This window comes from Marmota flaviventris, chromosome 3, assembly GCF_047511675.1.
Source record: "Marmota flaviventris isolate mMarFla1 chromosome 3, mMarFla1.hap1, whole genome shotgun sequence".
NCBI lineage: Eukaryota > Metazoa > Chordata > Mammalia > Rodentia > Sciuridae > Marmota > Marmota flaviventris.
Genome location: NC_092500.1, coordinates 70,866,081 through 70,887,961, shown reverse-complemented (window position 1 = coordinate 70,887,961; position 21,881 = coordinate 70,866,081). Strand labels below are relative to the sequence as shown.

The window sequence follows — 21,881 nt, the reverse complement described above, 5'->3', positions numbered from 1 at the left end:
AGACCCAAATTGTTTCACAGAAAGCCCGTAAAATAGATGATACTTAGAGATACTGATGGTGATAATGGTAAAGATATAATAGTAAACCAGTCCTCAATTAGCGAGTACAACCGTGTGGCAGGCGCTCTTCTAAGCACATTTCATTTACTCCTCACAACAACCTTGGTAGGTGGGTGCTATTAGGATCCCATTTTTACAGGCTAAAATCTGAGGCAGGGAAAGAATAAATAACTTGCTTATAAATCAGCAAAATGGAGGAGTGGGCATGGGGACTTGAACTAAGCCTCTGGATTGAGTCCATGCCTTTTACTACTACATTCTGTTGTCTCCCAGAAATTGGGACTTCATAGGACTGCACAATTTGCTGAAGGTTTCACAGATACTGGCAACAACTTCTCAGAACTTTGTGTGTGTGTGTGTGTGTGTGTGTATGGGTGGGTACTGGGGATGGACCCCAGAGTTTCACACATACTAGGCACCAAGCTGTATCTTAATCCCATAGACCCAACTTTTTGTCACATTGTAAGTTTATTTTTAGAAAATAACATTTCAGTAATTTTGTTGTGTTTTTAAATTTGGCTAATTAAATTTTATTACATTTTGGTGGAGAAAATATAAAACAGTGTCATTCAGCTTTTTCACTAGGTAGACTGTGATTAAATGGATCATGAAAATTTTCCAAAATTACAAATATAAAAAATTAGACCTAGTTACCAGTTGAAAATTAAGTAGAAATATGCACTATGACTAAGTTCTTTTATCAACAAATAAACTCGATATATTTAAATGCATAAAAGCAAAATTTCCTGATTCTATTGTCTTATTCAATGTTTTTATCTGAACGGCAGCCATGAAATAATCACATTTGAAAATAACCACATTTAAGATTGGGTTTAAATTTTAAACTCTCATTTTGTAATAGCCTGAGAAGGAGCTAGTACTTTTGTTTTGAGGTACTAGGGATTGATCCCAGGTGCACTTTACCACTGAGCTACATTCCTAACCCTTTTTATTTTTATTTTGAGAAAGAGTCCTGCTCAGTTGCTGAGGCTGGCCCTAACTTGCTATCCTCCTGCCTTAGCTTCCTAAGTTGCTGGGATTATAGGTGTGCACCACTGTACCTGCTTAGAAACTGGGTTTTTTTTTTTTTTAATTGCAATTATGGATACAGAGGTAAATATCTTTTGCATTATAAAACCTAAGAAATTGTTACCATAAATTTTCAAGTCCTGATGAGGATTTTTAATTTCATAGCAACTTGTTTCCTATCATTTATTCATTTATTCCCGTTCTCTTCTTCCTCCTTTTATTGTTCTGGTACTGATTGTTTAACCTGTTGGCAGTGCTTAATTTTGGTCACCTTTGAATACTCATACAAGGTGAGCCCCCATTGCAGTAGCCCACCTCCTGCCTTGGAACTCTTTGCTCTGATAAAAGCAGGACTATCTCTAGAAGAGGTTGTAGTGGGCATTCCTCCATGGACATTATTCTTAAAGTCAGTGGAGAATCAAAGACTTCTTACTTTAGGAAGAATCATCTCAAAGTCTTTTTTGTTTTATTAAGAAAAAACACTTTTTATTCACCCCAAACTGGTTGGTCCTCACTAGTTTCTACCATAATAGTTAATGGACCAGCCCTAGAACACATATTGTAATGGCAGCAGTTATGAAGAGGGAAATTGTGACTCTGTCAGCTCCCCAGATGAATGGTTCTTGCATCTCCGTCTGGTCCTAAGTTTCCCCACTATAATCTTGAAGTTACTGCATCTCTTCTTACAATCAGGTTGCCATTAAATTGAGTGTACACATGTGCATACACATACACACTGTGAATAAAGATGACAAAAGATGAAGAATTCACCTTGTTTTGCTTTCTCTGACTTCATCAAGCACTGCCACAATAATTATTTTAGATTCCGGTCTTCCCTAGCTTTCCCAACCCCATTTACCTAAGGCAGTTCAGATAATTTATTTCCATATCTGTCTGTCTGTCATTGCATTGGTACCCAAGAAAGGCATTTATTTGATTGTTATTCCTATTAATCATTACAAAATGTTATTATTACTGCCCATATATAAATCAGAAGAAACAAATTTGATTTCTTGCATCCTAATGTAGTCAAAAAAATTCATGAATAGAGGAAACTTATGCAAATGTAAGTAACTGACAGAGAATAAATATGGGTACAAACTCTTACTAGTATAATCATCTTTTGACCTCATCCACCCTTTATATAGCCCAAGTAATGACTGTTTGATATTTATTATAAAGCTTATTAAATTCCTTGATTAACTGAACCATTCTTTCCTCTTTTTTGTTTCATATAGCAGTGAAAATATATTGTTCTATTGTCATTCTTGCCAGGAAATTTATAAAATGTATAAAATTATGCATAAATGTATTTTAGATTAGAGATATGTTAATGTATTGGTGTACTGAGCAGAAAACATTTCTTTTCACATTTGAATGTCAGGCACATGATTATAAATTTACTTCCTATTGAATATTAATCATCAACTCCACATGGCCGGTGGATAAAGCTCTGAGAGACAGCCAGGAGATGTAAATTCTTACCCTCATCATGAACTTTTTATGTGATTTTGTTTAATGTTTAAAATTGGTCGAGTGACCTCCGAATTATAAAAAGGAAATCATTCTTTCTGAGAGGTCCAAGGGCAGTCTGGGCTCAAGTCCTTCTCTTCTCTTGGCCTTTGAGATCTGGTTTCTCTTGGCTCTTCTGCTTCCTCTGCTCCATTTAAAACACTTTCTTTTTAGTATCAGGGACTGAATTCAGGGGTGCTTAACCACTGAACCATATCTTTTAGCCTTTTTAATTTTTTTAAAAAAATTTTGAGACAGTCTTGCTGAGTTGCTTAGGGCATCACTAAGTTACTGAGGCTGGCTTTGAACTTGTGATTCTCCTGCCTCAGCTTCCTGAGCCACTAGGATTACAGGCCTGCACCACTGTGCCCAACTTTAAAACATTTTTAATTTAAGTGCTAACCTTGGTCCTCTTCTCCCTCTACTGTGCCTGTTTTCCTGGGACGATCTCATTCACACTTGCAGTTCATCAGTTCTGCCCTGTTCCTGGAACTTAGAACCTTCACCTCCATTTTACTCTTACCCCATTCCACCTGTCCTGTGACTTCTGGTTTGCCCTGATCCCCAGTACTTAGGAAGGCACCTGGTAGAAAGTATGCTTCTGGAATGTGTTCCATAATTTAATGTTCACAGCTGACATCATTATCCCTCTCCCTCAGGAACACTGGAAAATGTATCCCTTCCATTTTTCTTTGCCTGAAGGCATCCACTCTTCACCCAGACTCCCCTACTTCCTCTCCTCCTCATGCCACACTGCTTCCTCTTTTTGCCCCACATCAGCTGACACCACATCCTCTAAATTCTGCCCTCTGTTTTCTGAGTCATTCTCCTGTCCTCCCAGCTGTCTCTGCCAGGGCTCTAGGGTTTTGTGTCTTGCATTATCTGTGACCACTTCTTAGTTTGCATTTCCTCCTTCCAGTCTTCTCAGATCTATCCTCCTCCATACTGTCACTAGATTTTTCTGTCCAAAGCATGTTTCTGCATGTTTCACCCTCCTAAATTTACAGGCCTTCAATGAGGAAAACTATAAACATTGCCAGGACTGTGGGAAAACCGAAATAAATGCCATGGGTTTTCTGTGCTCTTCTATGAGAAGACAACATAGTAAAGTCCATTTTTCCAGGATTATTCTACTGCTAGTCAAGATCCCAAAGATATTTTTCAGAGAATATTGGAAAAACTGATTCATATATCTTACAAATTAAGCAAGTGAGAAGAACCAAGATAAAAAACAAAAAGCAAAAATAAATAAATAAATAAATAAATCCCAGAAGTTTTGAAGCTTCTTCTAAAGTGAAATCTCTTCTCTGCTACTTATTAGCTGTGTGGTATTGGATAGTTGGTCTCCCTCCCTGCTTCACTATGTCCTCTTCTTAAAAATGAACTACAATAAATAACTGGGAATTATTAAGAATCATTTTGAGGATTAAATTATTTAAGGCATATAGTTTATTCAGCACAGTATCTAGCCTTGTAAAGGCTTAATACATTTTAACAAAATCAAAGCACAACCATGATCATGGTTAAATAACATAAAGATCAAAAAGATTAACAGTGTTTGTCTCCATAGGATGAGGTTACATATTTGGGGTTTTGTTTTTTTGTTTGTATTTTCATTTTCTACCATAATCATTTGGTACCTTTCTAAGTGAAAAAGTGGGGTGAAATCAGGAACTTCTCACCTCTGTGGAATAAATCCAAGTTCCACTGCACCCTACTCATTGCCCCCTTTCACCTCATCCCTCTTTAGTTCTCTCTCTTCATCCCTTATACTTTCTCTCTGCCTATCTTTTGATCACTACAAAGCCTGAAGTACTGAATTCCCTGCACAGACTGTCTTGCTGTCCCCTGGACTGTCTACCTCACTTTTGTCTGATTTACTATCACTCCTAGATTTATTGTAAGTGCTCATTCCATCAGGTTAAGCATCAGGATGCCTATATTAAACGTATCTGATTTGTGGGGCTGGGGATGTGGCTCAAGCGGTAGTGCGCTCGCTTGGCATGCGTGCGGCCCGAGGTTTGATCCTCAGCACCACATACAAACAAAGATGTTGTGTCCACCGAGAACTGAAAAATGAATATTAAAAAAAAAAAGTATCTGATTTGTGTCTGTTTCCTCCAATAAAATGTTTTTTTTTCCCCAGGATGGAGACTTTACTAGAAGTTGGATATAAAAGATAATTAAGTTACAGCTTATGCCCTTCTGGTTGTGTGTAGTTTAACTGAAGGAGAAAGGCTTGTAACTACATGGGAGTGATGAATGTTGTAGGACCTCTACTACAGGCACCTACGGAGTGCCGTGGGGCAGAAGGAAGGAAGCAATCAGTTTGTTTTGGGAGTTGGGGGATAGATACAATGTTTTCATGATTTTCCTTCAAGAGGTGATGCTTGAACTACTGGATAGCTGTTTCCTGGGCAGATAACTGGGGTACAAGTGCTCCCTGCAGAGGCCTTCCAAGGAACAAAGGCAGGGTCTAGGAGAGAGGTGTGACATTCGGGATGAGGAGGAGCTGAATTTGAGGTGGGATTTCCTGGTTGCTTGGCACATGGTAGAAGATCAAAAATATTTGAGCTGAACAGTATTGTCCCCTCTTGGTATTTGTGCATGTTGTGCATGGGTTTAGGTTTTTGTTGTTGTTGTTCCCAGAAGTTGTGTTTTGTGCTTTTGAGAATTTTTCTGGGGAGAGGGTCCTTGGATTTCACCAGATTTTGCCAAAGATGGCATGATCTAGGAAAGATTAAGAACCACTGTTTGACAAGTAAGCCACTAGAAATGGGTGAGGCCAGGAGCAGGGGGCAGAAAATGATTTAAAGATAAACTGTTTCCAGCTGTGATTGGCAGGGATGAACCTGGGCAACTGCTGGGCAGGAACTCACCAGCTGGAGCCACCAAGGGCCTGGTCACAATGGGGCTTCTGATAATGGCTCCATACACCCTTTTCCAGTTCCTTTCAGCAAGCAGGCTCATTTCTGCCTCTTTATTTGCTCCAATGAAGCCATTATCGTGTTCTTTCGCTGGTAGTGAAAGCAGCTCTCCAGGGCAGGAAACATTATGAGGTTGAAAGACTGGAGAGAGGATGGAAGCACCATATGTTTTATTCTGAAAATAAACTGAGGAGGTGACTATGTGAAGAGAACAGGAAAGCAAGTACAGTAACCAAGGTTCAATGGCAATGATATTAAATAGACTTCATTAAAAGACTGCAAAAGCTTTAAGCCTCCAGAGACTCTGTAGGTCAGCTCATTCATTCCCCCGCAGCGGGTAAAGAGATGTGTGAATTACGTAGCTCTTAGAATCCTGCCCAGGCAAGTTCTGCATCCTCCTCCTCTACTCTGTGTGCAGCCCGAATAACCCTCTGTATACCCGTGTTCTAGAACTTATTGCACTGTGACTGATTGTTTATATTTTTCCTTCCATAAGGCAGGAGTGGCTTACTCTTGAAGTACTTAGTACTGAGCTCATGTACATGTTTACTGAAAGAGTAAACTTGTGTTTTCCAGCCTGAGGGTAGTGGAGTTCTGTTCATACCATTTACCTGCATGAAGGAAATCCCAAACAGCTGAAGATTTCCACTATCCTTCATTTAGTAACTCACTCAAGGAAAATCAAGGACAGGGAGTCGATCTTTTGCAAAGAAAGGGGACCTCTTTAAAGTGGGATGAGGCTCAGTGCAGTGTTGATCTGTTGCAACTTGAGATACTATCAGTTTGCTAATCAAAGTAGGTAATCTCAAGGCAAAGTTTGCCTAAAGTTTGCTAAGCAGGCCTGGAGGGCCCTGTAGGTGACACTTGGATCTGTCTCAGGAATGCCATGCATTCCATCAGTCACCCAGAGTCCAGAAACCTTCAGAAGCATAATACTCTGTTGTGTTTTTCAAAGTTGAACATAGGGGTTGCATGATCATATGCTCTATGCTTAGCTCTGCTCTGAGGGATTCTAGCTAGTAGAACATGGAGGGAACTTGCAGAGGGCTCTGAGGTCCCATAAATATATTAAAAAGAATGCAAGATTTAAAATGGGAATGTTGAACTACAAATTGAAGAGTGACTTCATAATTTCAAGGCATATTAGGGACACAGAAAATTCTGATTCCTCTGTCATTGAGGAACAAAGAATTGGAAAACTGTCTTGAACCTTATGGTGAGGGCTTCTGAGGAACAAATTAGAAGAGTGTAGAATATTTTCCCATACTCCTATCTTGATAACTTTATTAATTATAGATAGTGGGTTATTTTTAGCGCTTCACTGTTGCTTTTCTGGATTAAACACTTGATCTAAAGAGGGAAAAGGAAGGTAGCTAATGATAGGGATTGAATTCCTGTTGTCAACACTCTGGATTCTCCATTTCTGATTTTGCAAATATCATCCTGTTTAAGACTCATGACATAGTTATTCTTAACCCCATTTGTTTGAGAAGACATTGAGGTCAGGAGTGCTCATGATGACATGGATGATAAGTGGCAGTCATCAGTCTGTCTGACATTAAACTGAGTCTGTGACTTGGAAATCCTTGCTTTTAGTTTACCCATAAATATCACAAATATGATGAACCTGGTGTTTGCTGAGGCAGAGTAGATATCTTGAAAACAGCTGTGAATGCAATCCAGGTGGGCACTTGTACGTCCAACACATCTATCAATTACTGCTTCCTGGCTTGGACAGAACATATTTTTGGTGCATCTAATCTGAAATGTATACTTTCTGGCATAGCACAAATAAAAGAGAAGTTTCAATATAATAAAGGGAAAATTTTGACTCAAGTGGCATGCCTTGGGACTCTCTCTCCAGGAAAAGGAAGCACAAATGGTATGCTGTCCTTGTGCATCAAGTGTATAATAGGTGAATGATTTTGACCTGGATTTAACCTGCTGATAACTAAACTTTCCTATCACTGACTACTGTTGTGTGGCATCTTTTTCCAACTGAAAGTGTTATATATATGAGTCATTGTAGAAATTTTGGAAAATACAGAAAACTGCAAAAACCCAAAACCACCTCTAACATTACTTCTCAAAGATAAACTTAGTTATCCTGTCACCTGCTGTATGTTGTCTTTATCTCTCCTTAAAGGAATTCCTTTCTTCCCACTTTTTACTTCTAACTTTCTTCTCTGCTGTTTGCTTCTAAGATGTTACTTGTTTTTGGTGTTGAATGCACATGTGTCTTGGCTAATGTCTATCAGCAGTCAGCAAATTATACTGGTGAGTTTGCATTCCCTATTCTTTGTTCTTAGCCTACTAATTTGTTTGACTGCCAACTGCTCTCTTCATCTTGGTCTCTTTGTTTACTGGGAAGTTTCTGTTGACTCTGGCAAAAAAGTAATCTGTTATGTCTTTCTCATTCAATCCCTTTGGTTAATTTTGTTGAATTTTGTACTTATTTTAAGAATCCTCCAGTGACATAGTAAATGTGGGACCCTGGTCTTGAACCAAAGATTAAATGGTTCTTAAATAGATCATTAACATTGAGAGCAGAATATCAACACAGACCTCTGATTTATTAATTTCACAATGGATAATAGATAATACTTTGTAAAGCGTTTCCTTGAATACACATGTGTACATTTGTGTTAATTTATATATACTTTAAAAATGTATAGTAAAATTTCCTTCTGAGGTCACATTTACAAAAAATGGTTAGCATTGCTTGGTGTCAGAGTGCTGTTCTTTCAATGCACTTCCTAGCCACAGAGTGACACCAAACCTAGGACCATAGACCCCTTGATTTAAAAAAAAAAAAAAAAAAAAATCAGGAAAAAGAACTTCAGTTCTTTTGGCACCAAATTTGGTCTGAGGCTGAGAGCCCCAGTACTGAGTGATTGTTATGCAATTGGAAAATCCTGTAGCTTAGATTCTCAACGATTCCTGGTAATCAAAATCTCAATACAATTCAGTGTTATTGGGCCTTTTCATTCAAAGTGAAAGGAATGATTCCTCATTTCTCTTATGTTTGCAATTCCATTCTTAATTAAAAAGGCATTGGCATTTTCATTATGAAAATGGTTATCCTGAATTTATAGCTGAGTCAAGTAATTTAGTATTTCAAAACTGATTTGCATTAGATGGTATAGTTAGTTTTATATAAAAGCAACTTAAAATTGATTTTGGAGTACCTTGATTTTTTAAAGATAATTTGAGGCATCTCTTCATCCTGTCTTGGATTTGGTATAATAATGCATTAAGTTCTGGAGAACTAATGAATAAATACAGCACACTTCACTCGTCTAAAAAGACAGGCGTCATTGCTATTCTCTGTTTAATGGACTTGAGGAGGCCTTGAGGGGACATAGACCATGGCTCTGTATTGCACACTTGTTTTCTATATCTTGCAGTGTGGAATAATAACAAGTGATAATAAGAGCAAGACATTTTCTTAAGTGCTTACTGTTAGGCTTCATGTTATGTATTTGGCCTTCCTTATCCCATTTAATATTCACAATAGCCCTATGAAGATGGGTAGTATGATGCCCATTTTACAGATTAGTAAGCTTTCTTCAAATGAATGTTCAGTTAGCCTTCTGATAACCTCAATTTTTTTGTCATTTTCCTGTCACCTCTAGTTCATTCTGCACCCTAGTAATATTCTCCTCCAGAAACACCTTCTTGGACTCTGAAATGCGTAGGGATAAAGCCCAGACTTTAAAGAAATCAGGGCCAACCTATAGAACGTTAATCTTATACAAATTCCTTACAAGAACCCGTAGTACAGACTTACCCTCAGGTGAACATACTGTGTGTTTTTTTCCCACCGGCTTCCCCTGTCCTGGCATTGACAGATGCTCACTATTTGTCAGGTACCCTGTTAGTATTTTAGGAATACAGTTCTTGCCTTCAGAAAATTTGTAAAGTGATAAGACAAACCTGAACATAAAACCACTTAAACTTCCTGTATCTAATTCCAGATTAGCTTGGACCCCATGCTCTCAGCAAAACTTTTCCTTCAAGCAAGGCAAAAGTGATCCTACTTTTCTCTGAATGCCTGCATCTTGGATGGATTGTAACAAATACTAACTTTCAGGTTTTGATCTTTAAGGTGACTGGATCTTAAAACATTTAAAGGTCATTTATAGGGTAAAGACTATAAGTTTATAGATTATTTTCATAGTTTAAAGACTACCAGCAAAGTCTGAGCTCTCTGAACTCCTGTTTTTAAAGAAAAGATTGACTAATTTGTAAGAATTTCATAAAATTACATAAATAAATTTAAGCCTTGGATTACCATATCTCTTCTAATATATTGCATTGTGGTCTGAGACCACATATATTAAAGTCTAAAAAATTAGATTGACATACAAACATGATGTATCAGTTGTTTTCTAGATATTTTTTTTTAACCCTGGTGGGAAGTCGTCATCTTTTTAAAATTAATATTACATTTTAAAATTAATATTACTCTGACATCTTCTTTTTCATTAGTTATCAGCACAGACAAAAGCCTTTTGAAAATAAGCAAAACCTTAAAAAGTCACCAATAAGTGACTCAGGCTCTGGTCCTTTGAATAGTGGGATTTATTTAAAATGCCATAAAAGACAAGTGGCACGTGTAGAAACAGTCCTGAATGAGGAATAGAAAATTGGAAATAGAAATTTGTTGCAGTCCTGACTCTGGTTGTGTTAATAAGTGAACCTGATTAAGTCAAAGCACCATGAGCCCCAATTTCTTCCCCTGCCAAATGGGACCAGCAGCACTGTGACTGTCAGAGTGGGTTTTTGACTCCCTAAAGAATTTTAGGAGTGCTTGTCTCTACATGGTGTTAGTTGAATTGCGTTTGTGTAGTTGTGTTCCCGAAAGCTCGGTCATTGTCCCCCATGTCAATCTAATAACGAGGGCACGGTTTTGAGATAAAGGAAGAAGAAGGTTTATTACTTTGCTAGCCGAGAAGAAATGCAGGGGACTCCTGTCCAAAAGGCTGTGATTCTGCCCATCAGAATCACAGGAATTGGGGGCTTTTAAAGAGGTACTCAAAGGTTACATTCCATGTGTTCTCTGTCTGGAGTTGTAATTTACTTGTTAATTTGGGAGTCATTTCTGAGGTCTTCTGTTACTATCCCCAAAGTCTGGATTATATGATGCCCATGGTGAGTGTGTACTCAAGGACAGACAAATCTGCCTAGGATGGGGAAGAAAGGTAATCCTGTTTCCCCTGAGATTAGGGAGGGGGAGAGATTAGGGAGGAAGAGCAGGGAGAGAGGAAGAGAAAGACACATGTCCATTTAAAAAATAAGTTGTAGTGACAGAGCAGCAAGGGTTATCTCCAAAGCATAAAGTGGACCGCTGTTACAGTTACTTATCCATTGCATTAGTTTTCTGGGACTGCCATAACAGAATATCATAGACAGGGCCATTAAACAACAGCTGTTTGCTGTGTGGTCTCGGGTGAGTCACGTAACCTCTTGGTGCCTCTTGGAGGCTGGAAGGCCAAGGTCAAGGTATCAGTACATTTGGTCTCTTCTGAGGCACCTCCTGCGCTTGCAGGTAGCTATTTCCTCTGTGTCCCCACCTGGTCTTTCCTCAGGGTGCCTATGCCCTCAGTGTCCCTTTCCATGGTCCAGTTTCCTCCTTTTATGAAGACACCAACCAATCTGATTGGATCAGGCCCCACCTCAATAGCCTTATTTTAACTTAATCATCACTTCCAAGGCCCTGTCTTCAAATACAGTCACATCCAGAGGGACAGGCAGGACTGCAACATGAATTTTGGGGAGGCATAATTCCATAACACCTATTTAAAATAGCATTGATTTGCTTTAAATTATATATGAAGAGACTAGTATACAGAAGAAACTAAAAATAGCCCTCTAATAAGTTAATGTCTATTATTATAAAGGGGAGGAGCCAGGTACATGAAAAGATAATTCAAACTGTATTGAAAGGTTTTAAAGGAAAAATAATACTTTCTCCTAACCCTCTCCAACACTGGGCAACTTCTTTAAAAAGATTTACAGAAATGTGTATTATTCAGAAGCCAGGTGTGATTTCTTTTTTCCCCATGTGTTAATGTATCATAGAAATACAGCTCTGTCTTTGTACACTGGTGTTATAGAGGGCTGCATACTATCCATCATGTATGCATCAGATTCTAAATCAACTAGTCACTATTAGTGGGCATTTAGGTTGTTTCTGTGTTCACCCCTCTGTGCCACTACAAACAGTGCAGTTGAATTCCTTTTAAAAACCCAAGATGGAAAGAATAGTGATAAGCCACCTAATAAAATCAACCATCCTCTGATTTAGGTGAAAATGGTCTGTTTTCCAGCCTCCTCTTTTTTGGTCTTTACTAGAATTGTGAAAGGTATTTCAGTCTGATACCCCTAGTATCTGACCATATGCCTATTCCTTCCCTCCCCGTGCCTTATGAAGAAAGGGTCTTTCCTTGGTGGCATGAGGTCATCTCTACTCCGTAGTCCTGCTCAGGAAGAAGGGTCTGTCTGAATAATTAACAGATATAGCCTATTTTTAGTTAAGTAAAATAGTTTTTCTTGTAAGAATTGCTGTCTCCATGTCCACGAGGGCACATGAATCCTTTCTGGCTGCTGCTTCCCTTTGGCCAGGGGCCAGCTCTCTAATGGAATGTGAGCAGTGGTCCTGCTAATCAAGATTTACAATGGAGACCAGGATGCCTTCCCCGCTCATTGGATTTGCAGACCCTCCAAGCTAACCATGCTGCTGTGAAATTAAGTGTGGTTCATAGCTTCAGTCCCCTTCCAAGTCCTTCTTCTTCCCCAGGCCCAGCCTCTTAGCCACAGGTATCATCTGGTATTATTCTATAAGCTGTGCCACAGTGCAGATGTTCTTTTTCTGAAGAATTAGTTTCATTTCTGACTCATTTCAGGAAATGAGGCAGTCTATCAGCGGTGTTCTTCATTTCCAGGCCCGTGGAGAATTCATTTTCACCTGGGATTTCTAACCACATGTGGGCAGTACTTTATTTACCCAGATGTGAGAAATACCAGTAATGAATGGTCCTCTTCTAAGGCAGTGCTTATTTCCCTGCAGAATTCCAGGGAAGTGTGTGAAGGCCCAGAGGTAGCTTATGCCCTTATTAACGTAAATATTTCTTGGGCTTTGGTTTTGTGATGCTTGTGGACATGCTGTGTGTATGGGCTTTGGTGCAGGAAAAATATAATTTAGCAACAGATTTAAAAGGTAGTCTGCAGAGTTTCTAATTACTGTTTGTTTAGTTCGCCATTGCCTAATAAGTGGATTTAAGTAACCTCCGGGGTAAGGAATGTAATGTTCATATTACAGTCAACCATGCAAATCAAATTCTAACTAAGTAGTGCACAGAACACACCATGGAGTCATTTTATGGAAGTATTCCACTGACTTTTAAATTTAGAGTTGAGAGCATTTTGGATGGACATTTGCGACCTGTCATGCATCAACATGAATGGTGCACACATCCAAAATCAACCTACTGTGTTGTTAATCCCATTTAAAATTCAACATTGGCCACTGGCATTCAGTTCTCTTTTTAACTTGACACAGGAATAATGAGGGAGAAACTTACAAGCTTTTCTTTTTCCATCCTTCATTGTCTGTAATAGGAAACTGAAGTTTTAACAGTATCTGGAATAGTGATTGTCAACATTGGGTGCAGCTTTGAATCAGCCTGGGAACTTTTAATATTATAGATGCTTTAGCCCTACCCCCGGAAATTCTTCTGGTTTTATTGTGTGGAATGCAGTTTACGCTAGGCTCTTTCAAATTCCCCAGAGGATGTTATTGTGCACCAAGGATAGAGAACCATAGACCTAAGATATCAGGGACTTGAGAGATCATCTCATCCAATGATTCTCAGCCCTGGCTGCAGATTGGTATCATCTGCAGATCCTGTTTGTTTGGTTTTTTAGCACTGGGTATTGAACCTAGGGGCACTCTACCTCTGAGTTATATATCCAACTCTTTTGAGACGGGGTCTTGCCAAGTTGTCCAAGGCTGGCCTTGATTTTGCAATCCTTCTGCCTCTATCTGGAGAGGCTTTAAAAGGAACACTTACTGCTCAGTGGTGCAGTGCTTGCCTCCCAAATGTGAGGCACTGGGTTTGATCTTCAGCACCATATAAAAATAAATAAAGATATCATGTTCATCTACAACTAAAAAAATATATTAAAAAAAAAACAACACCGATATCCACCAATTAAAACCACATTTCTGGAAAAGATAGTACTTTTACAAAGCTCCCAAAGTTGTGATGCCACTGACTGATCTAACCATTCCATGTCATACATAAGGAAAAAGGAGACCTAGAAAGGTCGGGTGGCATGGTCCAGGTCAGACCCTACTTGTTGTAGAGGCAGTCCTGGGACTCCGGTCTGATGCCTCCTACTGATCTTTCTGCTGCCTAACACCATCCCTTATGTTTGTCTATTGTATTTATTGATGCCTCCTCATCCTTCAGGTGATGATCCTGCCTCCAAGAGGCCCTTTCTGACTCCTCATAAGCTCCTCCCATCCAGCCAGGGTAAGAATCATTTGTTTTGTGTTTGAACAGCACCTTTACTTACCTTTTTGGGAGGATAGGCCCAGTTTTTCTTGTCTGTCTGCAACTAGCTGGTGTGTATTAGGGTCCCAAAAAATCTTTGTTAAAACTCTAACTTTTAGTTCATTGGTTAGTCCACATGACATGCTAAAAATAATTAATTGGTGTATGCTAGCATCTGAAAGAAAAATTTATTTCCTACTTGTCTGTGGCCTGCTGTATGTCAGGATCCATAAACATGCACTTCCCATCCTGCCTTTATAGAGAGAGTTTTGGTAAAAAAAAAAAAAAAAAAAAATGTTTGGTAAAGAGATTTTGATGACAAAATAATGAAAATAAGATTCCAGTGACTTCACATGTTGCTCAAGGTGCTTACAGCATCTAGGGATCTTTGAAAAACATAAATATGTTCACATAATGAAAGGGAGAACATGGCACTACCTGAAGACAAACACTGTCTGATGAAAATAATGCTAGTTCATTAAAATATGTTTTAAGGGCTAAATTATCTTCCTAATTATACTAAATACATTGTGAGCAGCCATATTCTGTAGTAGGGCTTTGGCTTCTTTGAATTAATACAGTCAAGTCTTTTCAAATGATAAAATAATCAGTCTATTTACTTCTGTCATTCCATTTCACTTAGAATCATTCTTGATCAATGTTTTTTACTGGAAAAACATTTCCATATTTGTAGCATTTATGTTACTCTTCTAACTGTAACACATTCATCTTGGGAAGCAAGATTGCAGATTATGTTTCTTTGGCATACAGGTGGTCAGGAGGCTCCATATAGGTGTGATAGAAAGTAATGGTTTTTTTGGATGGAAAACTCATAGTTTAAATTTTTTTGGAACCAAGACTGCAGACTGGGCTGTTGTGTAGTAACTCCCAAGATGTTAAGATGTTGTAGACATGAGAGAATAATGGCCAAAATGTATGAAACCACTTTTCAACCTTAGTAAGACCTCACAAGTTCATGCATTGTTAAGTGTTGTCATATCCCAGGTAAGTGGCAGTGTGGAAATGAAGCCACCATATGTTGGGAAAAATATTTCTAAAAATTTCAGGAAAAAGCAAAGTAATTTAGTTGGAGGTAAATGTAAAACCTTTTATATTAAACAATTCTTATTATTCTGTAAATATACAAAATTTTTGTTACGTTTTAAAAATAACACATGAAATTTTGAAGAACCACCTCCTTCCAGACTTTGTTTTTTCTCCTTTCTGGATGAAAACTTGAACAAACCAAAAAAGCTATTGATGAGTAACCCCTTCTATTATTCTAACTTCCAAGGCTCAGCAGGACATTCTAAAAGAGAAGGGAAAGAAGGGTGTATTAAGTATGCAGGGCTTGTGTTCAGTGCTTCTATTTATATTGTGCCATCAAATCTTTATAACTGCCCTGCGAGTTAGGACTTTTTGACATCAGTTTTTTTCAAGTGACTAGATGTGTATGCACCTGTTTACCAAGAAACAGAACCAGTGTTCTTGTCTCTTTGGCCTCTATGGCATGAGAGTGGAGAAGTCTCCAAAAGAGATTTTATTGCCTTTATCATGCTGGTGAAAGGACTGGCTTTTAGCTTCTCTTAGTGTTCATATCACTAAGTTGATAAGAGGTAACAAGTGTTGGTAGGGTGTGGAGGAAAAGGAAAGCTTGTACACCGGTGGTGGGAATATAAATTGTCCAGCCATTATGGAAAACAGTATGGAGGTTCCTAAAAAATATATATATGCTAAAAGTAAGACTATATGATCTAGCAACCCCATTTCTGGCTGTATATCCAAAGGAAATGAAATCAAGATATTGAAGAGGTATCTTTACCCCTATGTTCATTGCAGAATTATTCACAATAGAAAAAATATGGAAACAATATGTGTCCATTAATGATGAATGAAGAAAGAAATTGTGGCACTTAGTTTTTTATTCACCCATAAAAAGAAGGAAATCCTGCCAATTTTGACAGGATGGACAAATCTAGAAGATATTATGTTAAATAAACCAGACAATGACCGATACTGCATGATCTCACTTATGCATGGAATCTAAAAAAGTCAAACTCAGAGAAGTAAAAAGTAGAATAATGGTTTCCAGGGATTAGGAGGAAGGAAAACAAAGAGATATGGTCAAAGGATGTAACATTTAAGTTACAGGTGAGTAAGTTCTGGGGATCTAAGATATAGGATGAGTGGTGACGGATGTGTTAATCATTACACTGTGTATAATGAAGTCACATAACATACCTTGAATATATTCAGTCTTTATTTGACAATCAAATATTTTAAAAGGGAAGGAAGAATGGCCATTTTTGGTTAAAAAGTCAGCTTGTCATAGAATTTTGTGATCTGACACTAATACTATGCATTTGGTTTGGGAAAGGCAGCAAAGCAAAATGGTCAGTAATTTGCTCTTTTCCATGAGATTCCTGGGTTTGAGGATCTTGGTGCTTTCATTCACTTGCTGTATGGTCTTGGGTGAGTCACATAACCTCTTGGTGCCTCAGTTTCCTCATGAGTGAAACATGAACAATAATGACTCAATTGCTATTCATTTTCTTCTCTCAGGCTCTGGGTTAAAAAAAAAGTAGAAGCCTCTAGAGTGGTTCTGTCCTGCCCTCACAAACCTGGTTCTCTTTGCTGCAAGTGCTAATCACTTCCCATTTGCAAAGCCTGCCCATTCGAGCCTTTCGTGTTGCAGGAGGATGCCCAGGGACCAGGCACCTTTGAAGCCGAGCCATGGTGCTAATGAACAGAGCCGCTGCTCAGATCATTAAGTAGTCTAAGTGCACTTATGTGTGAGGGACGATATGGCAGAGCACTTTCGTTTGTCATGAGTCACACAGGCTCCTGGCACTTTCCCATGGAACTCATGCTTATCTCAGTAGCTCTGGGCATGGTTCCTTCCTGGGTTTCTTTCCCTGGCTCCACGATGCAACTTCATCTTGAGTTTTTGCTCAAAACTCACTTGCTTTCTAGTTTATTTTCTTCTTCTGGCTTCTAAATTTTGGAGTGCCCAGGACTTAGGTCACTGGCCTCTTCCCCATCTCAACTTGTTCCTTAGGGGATCCTGGTCATCCTGAGCCTTGCATACCATCTGTCTGGTGACAACTTCCGCCTACCTATTTCTACTTCATACCTCCACCTTGCTTTGCACCTGCCTGCTCACCTCTTCACTTGGTTATTTGATTCACTTCCCAAACTTTACATGTTTTAAAACAAATTCTTGGCTTGTTTTCTGAACCTCAACTTGTTCTATTGTTTATCCCAACATTGTGTCCACTTACTTGTTCATATCCCAAACCTGGAGCCACATTGATCCGTGCCTCTCACCTCTCATATTCTCTTCATTAGCTTCTATCCCAAATCCAGGTTTTCCTAATCCTTGCTCCTACACCTAAATTTGAGCCCTGAAACTGCTGTAACTTTTGTGGTCACATCATTTTTTTATTGATTAAAAAAAATGACAGCAGAATGCATTACAATTCTTATTACACAAATGTACCACAATTTTTCATATCTCTTTATATAAAGTATGTTGACACCCAATGTGTGTCTTCATACATGTACTTTGGATAATGATGTCCATCACATTCCACCATCCTTGCTAATCCCCTGCCTCTTCTGTTTCCCTCCAACCCCTCTTCCCTATCTAGAATTCATCTATTTCTCCCATGCTCCCCCTCCCTACCCCACTATGAGTCAGCCTCCTTATATCAGAGAAAACATTGTTTTTTTGGGATTGGCTAACTTCACTTAGCATTATCTTCTCCAGCTTCATCCATTTACCTGCAGATGCCATGATTTTATTCTCTTTTAATGCTGAGTAAAATTCCATTGTGTATAAATGCCAATGTTTTTTATCCATTCATCCACTGAAGGACATCTAGGTTGGCTCCACAGTTTAGCTATTGTGAATTGTGCTGCTATAAACATTGATGTGGCTATGTCCCTGTATATGCTGTTTTAAGTCCTTTGGGTATAGTCCGAGGAGAGGAATAGCTGGGTCAAATGGTGGTTCCATTTCCAGATTTCCAAGGAATCTCCATACTGCTTTCCATATTGGTGGCACCAGTTTCTGGTCTGTGGTCACATCTTAAACCATCTTTCTGCCTCCATTCATGCACCTCATGGTCTCTAGTTTGCACAACAGCCACAGTGATACTTCTCTTTTATACCTTTTTACTGTCTTGGTGGTTTCTATGCAAACAACATAAAGAATCCAAACCCTAGGCAGACAGAAAGTTGTCTGGCATGGCACAGGCGGCACAGAATGCAGAGGCTTTGCTCTGAACAAGCTCTGAACACAGCACAAGGTAACCCCAGCACACCCCCACCGCACCAAACACCCTACGCGGGAAACAGACGGAATCCATCTTGGAAAACCTTACTCGCCATCTATCAGTGGGCGTGGCTACCACTGCGGTTCTGCAGCTGATCAGAGAGATTTTGGAACTATACAAGAGCAATATAAATTTATTTAGGGGGAAAATATGAACATAACAGTCACATAGAGCTGGAAAGAAACGTGAGCAATATGAAAAGACAAGGAAAGAAAGGACCACAAACGATGCAGGACAACTCAACATTAGAAGAGGTAACATCTGCAGCAGAAGGAATGTCAGATAAAGATTTCAGGATATACATGTTTCAGATGATCTGGAGTCTCAAGGAAGACTTTAGACAGCAAATGCAGGCAATGAAAGATCTTCGACAACGAATTACATAAATAAATCCAAGAAGCAAAAGATTAACTCTACAGGGAGATAGAGGTTATATATATATATATATAAAAACCAAACAGAAATCCTGGAAGTGAAGGAAATAACAAAACCAAATTAAAAACTCAAATGAGAATATCACCAGCAGAGTAGAACACTTAGAAGATAGAACATCAGACAACGAAGACAAAGAAGATAGAACATCAGACAATGAAGACAAAGTATATCATCTCGAAAAGAGTGTAGACAGCACAGTGAGACTGATAAGAAACCACGAGCAGAACATCCAAGAAATATGGGATAGCATAAAGAGTCCAAATCTAAGAGTTATTGGGATACAGGAAGGTATAGAGGTCCAAACCAAAGGAATGAGCAATCTGTTCAATGAAATAATATTAGAAAACTTCCCAGACATGAAGAATGAAATAGAAATCCAAATCCTAGAAGCCTACAGAATGCCGAATGTGCAAAATCACAAGAGATCCACACCAAGACACATTATAATGAAGATGCCCAACATACAGAACAAGGAGAGAATTTTAAAAGCCACAAGAGAAAGGAAGCAGTTTACATTTAGGGGTAAACCCATTAGGTTAACGGCTGATCTTTCAACACAGACTCTGAAAGCTAGAAGATCCTGGAACAACATATTTCAAATGCTGAAAGATAATGGGTTCCAACCAAGAATCTTGAATTCAGCAAAATTAAGCTTCAGGTTTGAAGATGAACTAAAAACCTTCCACAATAAACAAAAGTTAAAAGAATTTGCACCTAGAAAACTGTTGCTTCAAAACATCTTTGGCAAAACATTACATGAAGAGGAAATGAAAAATAACAATGAAAACCAACAGTGGGAGGTAGTACAGTAAAGGAAAAACTGATCAAAGAGGAAAAACAAATCAAGTTAAATAAAAAAAATATGGCTGGAAATACAAGCCATATCTCAATAGTAACCCTAAATGTTAATGGCTTAAATTCACCAATCAAAAGACATAGTCTAGTAGACTGGATTAAAAAAAATCCAACAATATGCTGCCTATAGGAGACTCATCTGATAGGAAAAGACATACACAGACTGAAGGTGAAAGTTTAGGAAAAATCGTACCATTCACATGGACCTCAGAAGCAAGCAGGGGTGTCCATACTCATATCAAATAAAATACACTTCAAGCCAAAGTTAATCAAAAGGGATAAAGAAGGACACTACATACTGCTCAAGGGAACCATACACCAACAAGACATAACACTAATTAATATATATGCCCCAAGCAGTGGTGCAGCTATGTACATCAAACAAACCCTTCTCAAGTTCAAGAGTCAAATAGACCACAACACAATAATCATGGGTGATTTTCACACACCTCTCACCACTGGACAGATCTTCCAAACAAAAGTTGAATAAAGAACTAGAACTCAATAACACAATTAATAACTTAGACTTCTTTGATATATATAGAATATATCAACCAACATCAAGCAGATACAATTTTTTCTCAGCAGCATGTGGATTCTTCTCAAAAATAGATCATATATTATGTTACAGGGCAACTCTTAGCAAATACAAAGGAGTACAGATGCTACCATGCATTTTATCTTATCATAATGGAATGAAATTGGAAATCAATGATAAAATAAGGAAGAAAAATTCCTGCATCACATGGAGAATGAACAATATGCTATTGAATAAAGAATGGGTTACAGAAGACATCAAGGAGGAAATTTAAAAATTCTTAGAGGTAAATGAAAACTTAGACACAACATATTGAAATCTCTGGGACACTATGAAAGCAGTACTAAGAGGAAAATTCACTGCATGGAGTTCATACCTTAAAAGAAGAAAAAGCCAACAAATAAGTGACCTCACACTACATCTCAAAGCCTTAGAAAAAGAAGAACAAATCAGCAGAAAATTCAGTAGAAGGCAAGAAATAATTAAAATCAGAACTGAAATCAATGAAATCGAAACAAGAGAAACAACTGAAAAAATCAAAATAAATATCAACCAATTGAAAAAATCAAAATAAAAAATCAGTAAAAGTTGGTTCTTTGAAAAAAAAATAAGATTGACAGACCCTTAGCCATTGCTAACAAAGAGAAGAAGAGAGAGAACCCAAATTACTAGCATATGGGACGAAAAAGGCAATATCATAACAGACACTACAGAAATACAGAAGATAATTAGAAATTATTTTCACTATCTTCTATTTTACACTCTAATAAAATAGAAGATAGTGAAGGCATTGATAAATTCTGTAATTCATGTGATCTTCCCAGATTGAGTCAGGAAGATATACACAACTTAAACAGACCAATATCAAGTGAGGAAATAGAAGAAGCCATCAAAAGATTACCAACCAAGAAAAGCCCAGGACCAGACAGATATATAGTAGAGTTTTAAAAGACCTTTAAAGAAGAACTAATTCCAATACTCTACAATCTATTTTAGGAAATAGAAAAAGAAGGAGTACTTCCAAATTCATTCTACAAGGCCAATATCTCCCTGATTCCAAAACCAGACAAAGACATTTCAAAGAAAGAAAACTTCAGACCAATATCTCTAATGAATATAGATGCAAAAATCCTGAATAAAATTCTGGCAAATCGGATACAAAAACATATCAAAAAGATTGTGCACCATGATCAAGTGGGATTCATCCACGGGATGCAAGATTGGTTCAACATATGGAAATCAATAAATGTAATTCATCACATCAATAGACTTAAAGATAAGAACCATCTGATCATCTTGATACACGCAGAAAAAGCATTTGACAAAATACAGCATCCTTTTATGCTCAAAACGCTAGGAAAAAAAAGGGATCACAGGAACTTACCTCAACATTGTAAAAGCTATCTATGCTAAGCCTCAGGCCAGCGTCATTCTAATGCCTTCAGCATTCCCTCTAAAATCTGGAACAAGACAGGGATGCCCTCTCTCACCACTACTATTCAATATAGTTCTTGAAACACTGGCCAGAGCAATTAGTCAAAAGAAATTAAAGGAATAACTATAGGAAAAGAAGAATTTAAACTAGCATTATTTGCTGATGATATGATTCTATACCTAGAAGACCCAA

The 21,881-nt window shown here is 38.2% G+C and overlaps 1 protein-coding gene across 4 annotated transcripts in view; it reads left to right on the top strand.

Annotated features, from left to right (window-relative positions):
• The window catches only part of Ano6 (anoctamin 6), a 191,987-nt gene that overhangs the window by 27,201 nt on the left and 142,905 nt on the right, over positions 1–21,881 (top strand). For 2 of the 4 annotated variants that reach the window (XM_071609945.1, XM_071609944.1), the window contains one exon: positions 14,006–14,068. The exons of the other annotated variants lie outside the window; for them this stretch is intronic. In XM_071609945.1, coding sequence (XP_071466046.1) covers positions 14,006–14,068 — 63 coding nt within the window. The remainder of the gene's footprint in view (positions 1–14,005; positions 14,069–21,881) is intronic. 4 annotated transcript variants of the gene reach the window in all.